Source organism: Lycium barbarum, chromosome 5 (assembly GCF_019175385.1).
Source record: "Lycium barbarum isolate Lr01 chromosome 5, ASM1917538v2, whole genome shotgun sequence".
Lineage (NCBI taxonomy): Eukaryota > Viridiplantae > Streptophyta > Magnoliopsida > Solanales > Solanaceae > Lycium > Lycium barbarum.
In genome coordinates this window covers 1,682,512-1,695,383 of record NC_083341.1, presented here as the reverse complement: position 1 = coordinate 1,695,383, position 12,872 = coordinate 1,682,512, and the positions used below count along the sequence as shown (strand labels likewise).

At 35.6% G+C, this 12,872-nt stretch overlaps 1 protein-coding gene across 1 annotated transcript; it reads right to left on the bottom strand.

The window, feature by feature from the left end:
- Window positions 1-8,717: 8,717 nt before the first annotated feature.
- Window positions 8,718-11,264, bottom strand: LOC132642168 (protein VERNALIZATION 3-like). The gene is made up of 3 exons (XM_060359432.1): window positions 10,879-11,264; window positions 9,407-9,447; window positions 8,718-8,936 (listed from the first exon to the last, which is right to left on the bottom strand). The coding sequence occupies exons 1-3, from the start codon at window positions 10,992-10,994 to the stop codon at window positions 8,731-8,733; spliced, it is 363 nt and encodes a 120-aa protein (XP_060215415.1). The 5' UTR covers window positions 10,995-11,264; the 3' UTR covers window positions 8,718-8,730.
- Window positions 11,265-12,872: the final 1,608 nt, after the last annotated feature.

Below are 12,872 nucleotides of genomic sequence, written 5' to 3'. Positions count from 1 at the left end.
AATAAAATTATATTCATTCCGATCAGTCTCAATTATTTAATATTCAGACGTATGGATAACATCTTAATAATTCAGATCTGTATTCAGATTCAGACGTCTTAATCTTAATGAAAACAAATGCCCCCTTAATCACTTATCATAAAAAAAATTCACAAAATACTCAAATGAGCATATGCGCACCTTCTCTGGGAGTCAGTAGTAAAGAGGCGACATTGATGGATGATGAACACCGGGCTCTTTCGGAGAACTCTGTCATTTGATAAAAATGAATGAAAGAGAAATTACTCAGCAAAATAAAGATACATTAAAAGAGTTACGGAAAAAGGAAAGCTCAAACAAATTAAGGAACTCACCAGAAAGTTAATGTTCAAAATGGTGGTGAAAAAGCAAAGAGTAGTTGAAGCTAGCAATAAAGTATAAAGGCTATAAACCCAAATAGTGATGTGTGTATTAACAAAAAAATATGTAAAATTTTTAAAATCAGTCACAGGCACGGGCCTAGGGTGTTGTAATTATTTTGAAAAAGTGTTTGATGTACCGTCGATTTAGTTATAACTACACTAAATAGAGTTCAATAACTAATTCGAAAAGAAATTCAAATATCCCTATAAGACCGAAACTAAAATGTAAAAACTTTAAAAAGAATTCAGAATTCAAGCCAAAAGCAAAACAAACGCATAAGACGGGTAAGAGGAAGAGGAAAATAGTTGTTCAAGATGGAGACTTACTTTTTTTTCTTGCAATTGGTTAACACAAGGGCCAAAGCCTATTATGTCTTCCACTAGTACAATTGCTAATTCCTAGTCCTACTTCTTAACTACTCCTAAGTTCAATAGTTTTTGAGATTTCTGTGTCTTAGATCTGAAGATTTCTTTGTTGAAACAATAAACTGTACGGATCATGTAATCCATTCTCGATTCTTTTTGTCTGAACCAAACTATTAGTCCAATAATGAGGTACCTGACAAAAAGTACATAGACGGTTAGGGCCAGAATAATGCACCCAGAGAAGTTAGCACTATGATCATCAAACTGTCCTTCACACTGAAGTTAACATCAAAACTGTTATGACAGCCAAATCCCAAAATGCTAGATGTCTTAGGAGCGTTTGTCACCATTGGCGATGCCGAAGTGCAACGCAAGAAAGGCAAAAGCTTTGGGCAAACGCATGAAAACATTGAGAGTCTTAAAACTGCGGAGAATGTTCATATCTGCATGTCAGTTTTACATAGTAGAATCATTGAGACAGTATATAATTAAACTTCATACCAGCAACATTTATGGAAGTGAAAATTTAGAACAATAGTAGTACAATTAGCCAGCAGGGAATTGGAAAAAGCCATATTGATGGGAACTCTTTAGTAATCGTTAGTAATATTTTTCTTTACTAATGAAATATTAGTTTACCTCTTTACGAGCTTTCACTCTCATTCGATGGCAATTTTAAAGGTACTGAAACTTGCCTTTAGCAAAAGCTAACCAACTCAATGTTAGGCCTAATAGCTTCTTTTAGCAGTATTTCAGTTTCCTCTAAAAGGATATGAAATAGGCAAATATTAACTCAAAACAATATAGGTCTAATTTAAAAATCGGTCAATGCCATAAAATAGGAAGTACCATCCGCGACATGCTGGTAGTGTGGGGTCCAGCCCCATTTACAGGAAGTTGTTTTTCTTCCTTTTGGTATGAGATTTTCAATGGTGTGCAGATTTGGTTGATTGGCCAGTGAAAACTTTTGCATAAAAGTGATATCATTGATGACATAAGGAGGAGCAATTCATTCCTATAAATAGGTAGCTTATGGTTCATTCGATATACACCAAAAATCTCAGACAATACATCTGAGTGAGAGCAAAGTGAGGTATCCATAGACTGTGTAAGAAAATAGTCTGTGAAGAAAAATAGAGTGTGAGACTGTGAGTGATATTGTAGTGAGGTGGGAAAATCAAAAGAGTGTTATTTATTTTGAGGGTGTTGATCTTAGGAGTATTTGTACTCGTTACTACACAGTATAAAATTCCTTGCTATAGTGATATCAGTTGCTCCTCTTGGCCGTGGTTTTTCCCTTATTCAGAAGGGTTTCCACGTAAAATTCCGGTGTCATTATTGCTTCATTTTATTCTTGCTGACTTAACCATAACTTAGTGTTCCGCGTTTATCACTAATACCGTAAATATTATTTTTGCGGGTCTATTTTATTCCAACAAGTGGTATCAGAGCCAAAGTTCTGTCTGAGTATGCTCTGTGGTTGCAGCACAGTCTGAACTTCCACATCAGAAAAGAATTACTTTGGTCTCTGAATAAATAGTATTTGTATTTGTGATAAACGATGGAAGCCAACACTAGTAGAATGGTTACTTTGAGTGACGTAAATTATGTCATTTGGAAGGGCAAAATGGAAGATTTGTTCTATGTCAAGAATTTTCATCGACCTGTCTTTGCCACTAAAAAGCCCGATAATAAATAAGATGAAGAGTGGAATTTGTTGCATCGGCAGGTTTGCGGCTTTATTAGATAGTGGGTTGACGATAATGTGTTGAACCATATTTCTGGGGAGACACATGCTCGGACCCTATGGGAGCATCTTGAAAGTTTGTATGCTCGGAAAACTGGTAACAACAAGATATTTTTGATAAAGCAAATGCTGGGTTTAAAATACCACGATGGTTCCGCAATGACAGATCAGCTGAATATTTTTCAGGGGATCATGAACCAGTTATCTGCTATGTGCATTAATTTTGATGAAGAAATTCAAGGCTTGTTTCTACTTGGTTCCCTACCAGATTCTTGGGAAATTATTAGAACTTCATTATCAAATTATGCTCCGGATGGTGTGATCTCTATGGATCTTGCCAAGAGCAGTCTTTTAAATGAAGAGATGAGAAGAAAATCTCAAGGTTCCTCCTCATCAGATGTCTTGGTGACTGACACTAGGGGGAGAGGCAAGAATCATGGTTCTCAAAATAGAGAACATCATAGAAGTAAATCCAGAAGCAGACTTAAAGATATTGAGTGCTATCATTGCGGGAAAAAAGGGCACACAAAGAAGTTCTGCCGGATTTTGAAAAAGGAGAATAGACATAAGGAGGAAAAGAAAGAAGATGGCAATCGTGTGGCCACCATCACTACAGAAGATCTTATTACTATCCTTGATGCGGATTTGATAAATATTACCTGTGATGAGTCAAGCTGGGTTATGGACAGTGGTGCCGCATCTCATGTGACATCAAGGAAGGAATTTTTCTCATCCTATACTCCGAGTGACTTTAGAACTTTTAGTATGGGGAATGAGACTGTATCTAGGGTGGCTGGTGTTGGAACGATTTGTTTGGAAACTGGTATTGGAACTAAACTAGTTTTAAACAATGTAAAGCATGCACCTGATGTTCGTTTGCACTTGATCATTGTTGGTGTTTTGGATGATGAGGGATATGTCAGTACCAATGGTGTTGGAAAGTGGAAGCTCACCAAGGGTTCCATGATTGTGGCTCGTGGCGAAAAGCGTCGTGGTCTATACTGAACTACGGCCTCTACCTGTGTTGATATGGTGAATGCAGTTGAGAGCAATAACTCTTCAACGTTATGGCATAAATGGCTTAGCCACATTAGCAAGAAAGAACTAAATGTTCTAGCAAAAAAGAAATTGTTCTCAAATTTCGAAAGTGCTAAATTAGAAATGTGTGAGCACTGCTTGGCTGGAAAACAAAATAGAGTTTCTTTCAAGTCTCATCTTCCTTCAAGAAAGACAGAGTTGCTTGAGTTGGTGCATTCAGATTTATGTGGTCCAATGAAGACAAGGACTCTGGGTGGTGCACTTTACTTTGCTACTTTTATTGATGATTGCTCAAGGAAACTTTGGGTCTACGTCTTGAAGACTAAAGACTAAGTGTTGGGTGTCTTTAAGCAGTTTCAGGCTTCAGTTGAAAGAGAAACTGGAAAGAAGCTGAAGTGTATTCGTATTGATAACGATGGTGAATATTGTGGACCGTTTGACGAATACTGCAAGCAACAGGGTATCAGACACCAGAAGACTCCTCCTAAGACTCCTCAACTTAATGGTTTAGCAGAGAGGATGAACAGGACCTTGATGGAAAGAGTTAGATGTTTGCTTTCTGAAGCAAAGTTGCCGAATTCCTTTTGGGGTGAGGCATTGTTGACCGCTGCACATGTTATTAATCTATCCCCTGTGGTTGCTTTGCAAAGTGATGTTCCAAACAGAGTTTGGTATGGCAAGGATGTTTCCTATGACCACTTAAAAGTGTTTGGTTGCAAAGCTTTTGTACATGTGCCTAAAGATGAGAGGTCAAAATTAACTGCCAAGACAAGGCAGTGCATCTTCATTGGTTATGGCCTTGATGAGTTTGGTTACAGGCTATATGATCCAATTGAGAAAAAGGTCGTGAGAAGTCGTGATGTTATCTTCATGGAGGATCAAACCATTAAAGATATTAAAAAAACGGAGAAGATAAAATCTTCAAGTTCTGAAGGTTTAGTTAATCTTGATCAAGTCCCTCATACAAATGTTGATGACGTTGGTGGGCTCGATGACGATGGTGATTCCCAGAATCAGGTTCAAGATCAGCATGTTGATAATGATAACGATGCTGCTATTGATGAGGTAGATGCTCCTACTCATGAAGTCGTGGATGAGTCAGATATTCCACTTAGAAGGTCTACTAGACAGCATGTTCCTTCTTCCCGTTATTCACCTAATAAGTATGTATTACTCACTTATGGGGGAGAACCTGAATGTTATGAGGAGGCCATGGAAGATGAGCACAAGGATCAATGGATTGAAGCCATGCAAGATGGGATGAAATCTCTGCATGAAAACCATACTTATGAGTTAGTGAAATTGCCTAAGGGCATGAGAGCTTTGAAGAACAAGTGGGTGTTCAAAGTTAAAGCCGAAGAACACAGCTTGAAGCCCAGATACAAATCTAGATTGGTTGTTAAGGGATTTGGTCAAAGGAAAAGTATTGACTTTGACGAAATATTTTCTCCTGTAGTGAAAATATCCTCCATTCGGATAGTTCTTGGTTTGACTGCTAGTCTTGATTTGGAGATTGAGTAGATGGATGTGAAGGCTGCTTTTCTTCACGGTGACTTAGAAGAGGAGATTTATATGGAACAACTTGAGGGCTTCAAGGCAAAAGGTAAAGAAAATCTTGTATGCAAACTTAAGAAGAGTCTATATGGATTGAAGCAAGCTCCCAGACAGTGGTACAAGAAGTTTGAATCTGTTATGGGGGAGCAAGGCTATAAGAAGACTTCTTTAAATCACTGTGTGTTTGCATAAATTTTTTCTGATGATGACTTTATTATCCTCCTGCTATATGTGGATGATATGTTGATTGTAGGCAGGAATGCTTCCAAGATTGACGAGTTGAAGAAACAATTGAGTAAGTCTTTTGCAATGAAAGACTTGGGTCATGCTAAGCAGATTTTAGGCATGAGAATTACTCGTTCAAGAGATGAAAAAAAGCTTTATTTGGCGCAAAAAAAAAGTACACAGAACGTGTACTGGAGCGCTTCAATATGAAAAGTGCTAAGTGGGTTTGCACACCTCTTCCTGGTCATTTAAAACTGAGCAAAGAGATGCGTCCTACAATAACGGAGGAAAAAGATAAAATGGCCAAGATTCCTTATTCCTCTGCCGTCGGAAGTTTGATGTATGCAATGGTATGCATTCGACTAGATATTGCTCATGCAATCGGTGTTGTTAGCAGATTTCTCGAAAATCCAGGGAGAAAGCATTGGGAAGCTGTGAAGTGGATACTCAGGTATCTAAGAGGAAGCTCAGATGAATGCTTGTGTTTTGGAGGATCAAATCCAATCTTGAAGAGCTATACGGATTCTGATATGGCAGGTGACCTTGATAACATAAAATCCACTACTGGATATTTGTTTACTTTTTCAGGGGGAGCTATATCATGGCAGTCGAAGTTGCAGAAGTGTGTTGCATTGTCTACAACTGAAGCGGAGTATATTGCGGCTACTGAAGCTGGCAAAGAGATGATATGGCTCAAGAGATTTCTTCAAGAACTTGGATTGCAATAGATGGAGTATGTTGTCTATTATGACAGTCAGAGTGCAATAGACCTGAGCAAGAACTCCATGTACCATGCAAGAACAAAGCATATAGATGTGCGATATCACTGGATTCGAGAAAAGATAGAGGACGGATCTATGCAGGTCAAAAAGATCCCTACATCTGAGAATCCTTCGGATATGTTGACCAAGGTGGTACTAAGAGACAAGTTCGAGCTATGCAAGGAACTTGTCGGGATATACTCAAACTAGAAGCCCAATATAGCCTCCTTTAGGTAGATAGGTCTGGAGGGGGAGATTTGTGGGGTCCAGCCCCATATACAGGAAGTTGTTTTTCTTCCTTTTGGTATGAGATTTTCAATGGTGTGCAGATTTGGTTGATTGGCCAAAGATATATTCAGACTGCAAGTGAAGACTTTTGCATAAAAGTGATGTCATTGATGACATTAGGAGGAGCAATTCATTCCTATAAATAGGTAGCTTATGGTTCATTCGATATACACCAAAAATCTCAGACAATACATCTGAGTGAGAGCAAAGTGAGGTATACCATAGACTGTGTAAGAAAATAGTCTGTGAAGAAAAATAGAGTGTGAGTGATATTGTAGTGAGGTGGGAAAATCAAAAGAGTGTTATTTCTTTTGAGGGTGTAGTGGTCTTAGGAGTATTTGTACTCGTTACTACACAGTGTAAAATTCTTTGCTATAGTGATATCAGTTGCTCCTCTTGACCGTGGTTTTTCCCTTATTCAGAAGGGTTTTCACGTAAAATTCTGGTGTCATTATTGCTTCATTTTATTCTTGCTGACTTAACCATAACTTAGTGTTTCGCGTTTATCACTAATACAGTAAATATTATTTTTGCGGGTCTATTTTATTCCCAACAGGTAGATGCAACAAAGAATATATGAAAGCTACATATTTGTGGCTATTTATTTTTTTCTGCTAATCAATTCAATCACCACTGCTTCACTAATAATACTTCATCCCCACAGATACATGTTATATGGTAAAATCGTGGAGCACAAATGTAACTTCCCCATTACCATTGCGAAATAGAAGTTACTTGCTCTAGTTCAAAACAGATTGAGCTACCATATGACATTCAGTGTATAACAAATTTTCCCAGCTATAAATCTGAAACAAATGTATTTAGAAAATGCACCAAGCAACCAAATAGAGGTGAGATACTAACAGAGACGATGGTTCTTGCAGATTTCAAATATTAAATGCGTGCACTACAAGTGGGTTGTAAGAATTATTTGTGCCACACGTGTCGCACTGGAAGGACATGATAATTACCAGTTTACCCTTAAACTTTTTGAAATACCCAATGTATCCGTGTTCGCACACCACAACTTAACCAAATGAAATACTCCATGTTTCTGCAATTTTAGCATTTAAGGATAGATAAAGTAAGCAACTGAAATATAATTAACTTCCTGAACACAAAATGCAAAGCTCGACTTCAAACCTTGAACTGAGATATGACCATTCAGAATATCAATAAGCATTTACATGGTAAAGATGGATGAATAAATCTCTGTTGGCAAAAGAAAATTGCATAGAAGTTAAAAATGCACATAAATAAAAATTAGAAAGAGTCACATATAAATGGTATTTGAGGGTTTCCGCGGCAAAAGTCACGCTGTCTTTGTTTTCATATATACCTGTTTCAAATAGTTTATAGTTGTTAAATTAATTTTATAGGTTAAAATCTGGAAATCATGCATTTGATTTAGTTTTTTGTTAATAAAAAAGTTGGACAATAGTAAATTACTCTAACAGAAAGACAGATAGGAACAAATGGCACATATTTGAAACATATTTCTTTAATTTACAACTTATAAAGGATTGAAATATGGTGTTTACTAATGTTGTCCATCAGAAGTAAATAAGAAAGAATGTATTGTACATGATGGAAAAAACCAATACCATATGGAGATTTTAAAGTTTAGCTCTAAAGGACTACAAAGTATACTGCTCTTAACTTTTTTTATCATTCTTCCATAAAATTTTAATTAACAGGAGAGAGAAAGGGAGCAATTGAGAAAAGTAAAATTAAATCAGTTGATTTAGGTTTGCCCCTGTTTGTCCATGTTCGTACACCAGCTCCCATTTCTAATATAGTAAAATAATATATATGTGTGTGTAGAGATTACTCGGTTTACAAAAAACCTAGTAACCACATATTAATCAAGTAACTATTTAATGACGGAGACAGTGAACGACGCAATGGGCAAGGCTTATTAATATGTGACACAAAAATATTATTATTGCAAGCCATACAATTATCATATGCTAACCAATATATCTTAATCATAGCATGAGAGAGCCCCTTTAGAACTAGACACCAATCATCTATTGGTTTTTACATAAAAATAGTCGCTGCTAGAAAAATCTAAAGTTTCCACGGACATTGATTTTCCAATGGGAAATCCGTTGAAAACAATTCCGACGAGTACAATTCGACGAAAAATTTGTCGGAAATTCTGATTCTTGTAGTAGTGATTAGACTCCTTGTATTGAAATTTCACACATTATTGCTAGCAAAGTGTATATCTATCTTCTTGTAACACTCTTTCGATTTGATGTCGCCACTGAATCTTATAACATCACTAAAATTTTGCGACGACACAGTAGAAAAAAATTTATTTACTATAAACATATAAAGGTAAAAATTAATTTTTATGTGCGACGTCCACCGGTACCACTCTCCCTACAGGCAAACCAAGATTGTAAAGCTCAGCAAAGTCTCTTGTGTTAAAATTCTGACGCCAACCTGGGGCATACACAGTTTCACGATCCAATTGTCGAAATAGCACGAGAACAAACCGATGAATTCCCATTGAAGGTCTTGGACTCTCGTAGCATACAACTTCTTTGCCTGTATAAGAACCCCATTAGGGATCCAAGAACTTAATAAATAAGGAAAAATCATTCTGGCCGGTTTTGTGAATTCTTCAGCACCCAACTCCTGATTTGGCATTTATAACAGTCCACGTGTCGACATAACCCCAGACCTTAAAGAAAATTGCTCCAAACCCATTGATAGTGAGTAGTACTCTCTGGACTGATATAAATACCTAATAAGGAGTTGAGTGTCGGAAGATTCACATAACTGTCCAAAATAATTTTAGTGTGAAAAGTGACTTTTCTGCGACAAAATAAAGAATGAGGTAAAAATGTTTATTATTATAATAATATTTTGTAAATGATGTGATTCTGCAGTTATTGTTTATAACGTCATCGCATCGAACGTAACGGGAAATATATGTTTGTGGAATTGACAAACAAATGCAGAATGGATTTTTGTACAAATGAGGTAAGTCATTATCTAAAATATAGGTGATTTACCAAAGCTTGTATTTGTAGTTGCTGGGATATCTGTGACCAACCTAAAAAATATTATTAAAGCAAGTGTTAGAATAAAATGGAGATATATATATATATATATATATATATATATATATATATAGAGAGAGAGAGAGAGAGAGAGAGAGAGAGAGATATTATGATGATGAACAGTTTAAATGAGCATTAAAACATATATTTTTTATGAAAAAGAAACTAGTACAATGCCACACTTTTTTATTTTTTTTTTGTTTCTCATTTGGTGTCTGGTACCTAGATATACTGGGGCCCGAGATTAATTCGGATTCATGCCACATAAAATCCATTAAAGGAAAAAGTGCTTCCTAGTAAGAATTCTTTTTTATATATAGGACGCGGACCCGAGACCTTTGAGTAAAGATTCTTTTGTCATATACCATGCATTGAGACTGATGTTGGTATATTGATTAAACATATATATATATGTATTGATTAAACATATATATGTTTCACTTGCGTTATGAGAGAAATTATAGGGTTTAAAATACACATGTTTTGGTTATATTTTGACTTGACATTATGATTTTATGTTAGAACAATTATGGGTTCTTGAAGTACATGTGTCTTGCACATACATTAGGATTCTTATGCGGTACATTTTGATTACACTTTTTATGACATAAGAGTCATGAAAAATCTATTTTTATTTTTATTTTTTTAATAATAAAATGTAAGTCGTTCTTGTCTTTTTAGTAGCATTAATTAGTTTTCTTTTAATTTCTTTTGAGTACTATTATTTTATACTATAATTTTATATAAAAGCATGATATTTCCTTTAATAGGCATCTCAAACTTCCTATGGATTTATCAGTATTTCATTAAAAATGTATGACATACTTTGATTTTTGACATAATATTTCATGTTGGGCTGTATACTTTTGAAAATTTCCCTTTTATTAACTTATGTTACTTAGTATTTACATTAATTGAACGCGTACTTGTAATTGCTTTTTGTGTGTATCCGAAATTCCTATAAGTTAGCCAACGACAAGTGTAGGAATGGATGATCAAAGTATAAATGAAGGATTAGATCAATTTCATATAGTACATGGACAAATTTAAACCTTTTCCCGTAAATATATGACAAGGGTACTCGAATTTGCAAACTCATGAGGATTTTTGATTGAAAAAATCCATACTGATTAGTTATATATCAAGTTGTATTTTCTCAGGGAAAAAGGCCTGATTTACCCCTCTACTTTGGGAAAAGGTTCATATTTACCCCCCATTATACTATTAGCCCACTTATACCCCTACCGTTGCAATAGTTGAAATATTTGCCCCTATTTTTAACCCCTGTCCACCGTGGCCAATGGCTTGGGCCAGGCTTGTCCACTGTGTCCACTAAAATGCCACATAAGAGGCCATGTCAGCAATTTAATTAAATGATTCCTAAAATTAAAAGACCACATGATGAACTAATTAAGGTAGACTACCAGTGTAGATACTCCCTCAAGTTAGGGTTGTTTGGGCTTGGAGCATCAGGATCCACCATAACCTTCATAAAAAAATAAAAAATAAAAAGCACAAATGTCATCACAACATTCCACATTAAGAAAAATAAACAAAACTAAACACTATTGTGTATATCCCTCCATTCCATTTTATGCTGTCATCTGAAGTAAGAATAATAATTAGTAGTGGAGTCAGAAATTCTAACAAGAAAATTAAAAAAATCCAAAAATATCACCCCTTGAATTTAAACCCAAACTTCTCTTATGTTAAGGGGATTCAAAACTTTATAAATGTATCATAAAATTGTTTTAACTACATTGGCGCATGCAATATAAATTTTTCGACAAAGGGGATGATTAATCCCGTTCATTGCACGTGGATCGATCCGCCACTACATACCGGCATCAAACTTATTAAAGATCGGTGTGAGACTGTGAGTTTAGACATATATTCTTAAAGTTTTAAGAATAAAATTTACATATTCAGAAATTTATAAGTTGCAATAGTTAATAATTCTGAACATTAAAAAAACATTTGAAATCGTTGTGATCGGGGAAAAATTTCTTTACCTCTCCAAATCATAATAACATCACATAAAATAAGATAGAGCGAGCAAGTATAAAGTACTATAAGCGAAATAATTAATAATTCAAAACATTAATGGAAGTATGTAAAAATCATCGTGATCGGATTAAAACCTGACTCATCAAATAGTATTAGAGCCACATAAAATAAGACAGAGTGAGCAAGTATGATTTACCAGAGTGTAAAAGTTGCGAAGTTCATCCCCTCCAATATGAACCCTAGGTTGCATAACAACTTGAGAAGGTTTCAACACGTTTGCATTGTTGACTTCCCTATTATTGTAAACAACTCTAAGATCAACAGACTCTGTGAATGGATCTAAAACATCTCCTACCACACGACCAAGTATCAATGGATGTACTCTTGACATGATAATATAATGGGATAGTTTAGTGTTTTTTTTTTTTTTTCTTTTTCAAAGGTATTGCATTGATTGATCAAATTGAGGGCTAGCTATGGCAATTTATATGAGTAGTCTGTTGATATTGTGTGGTGCCAAGAATCTAAACCTTTTTATGGCGTTCTACTACTAGAACACCTTATTCTCATTTTATGGTGATTCTCTGTAAGATAATTGTAACACCCCGTACCTTTAACGAAAGTTTTGACCACGATCCTAGACTTAGAACATCAGATAAAGAATGTGGGAATTGAAATTTTTCCGTTCAGTTGTGATATGGTGGTTTATGCCCATGAACAGTGGTCGTATTCCAATTTACGACCATGAACAGTGCCCGTAAACTGAAACCAAGAATTTCTGAACATTCTGGAATTTGACATTTTGAGGTCATATGGTTAAATACGGACCGTATTTTACTTTACGGCCCGTATTTCAAAACTTGTTTGGAATTTGGGAAAACTTCCTTGATGAAAGTTGTATAGCATTGAAATACCTTTCCAACGGTATCTTACGGGGGTCAAACGGACATCTGTGCAAAGAGTTATGGCCATTTTACTGAAGAGACGCAGTGCAGTCCGTATTGCAAAATACGTATTGCCGTTTACGACCCGTAAACTGAATTTACGACCAGCACTGTTCAGAACGTAAATTGCAATTTCACAGGACAGTATATATTCATCCATATCAGTTCAACTCATTATTTTTCATTTCTTCAAACCCTAGAACGACCTCCTACTCTCCTCCAACATCAAGAACACTAAGGTAAGTCCATTCTAATTATTTCAACTCAATTCTAACATATATCCTTGTAATCTAAACAAGAAATCATCAATCCTAATCTAGGGTTTTCAAGAAAACCCATCTCAAGATTCAAGAATCAAGATTTAGGAAATCTTCTCCAAAATCCAAGTCTTTAATTCAAGTTTTGGAGCAATTAAGGTATGTAGAACTTCCATCCACATGTGGGAATCTCTATGTTCTTCCCCATGC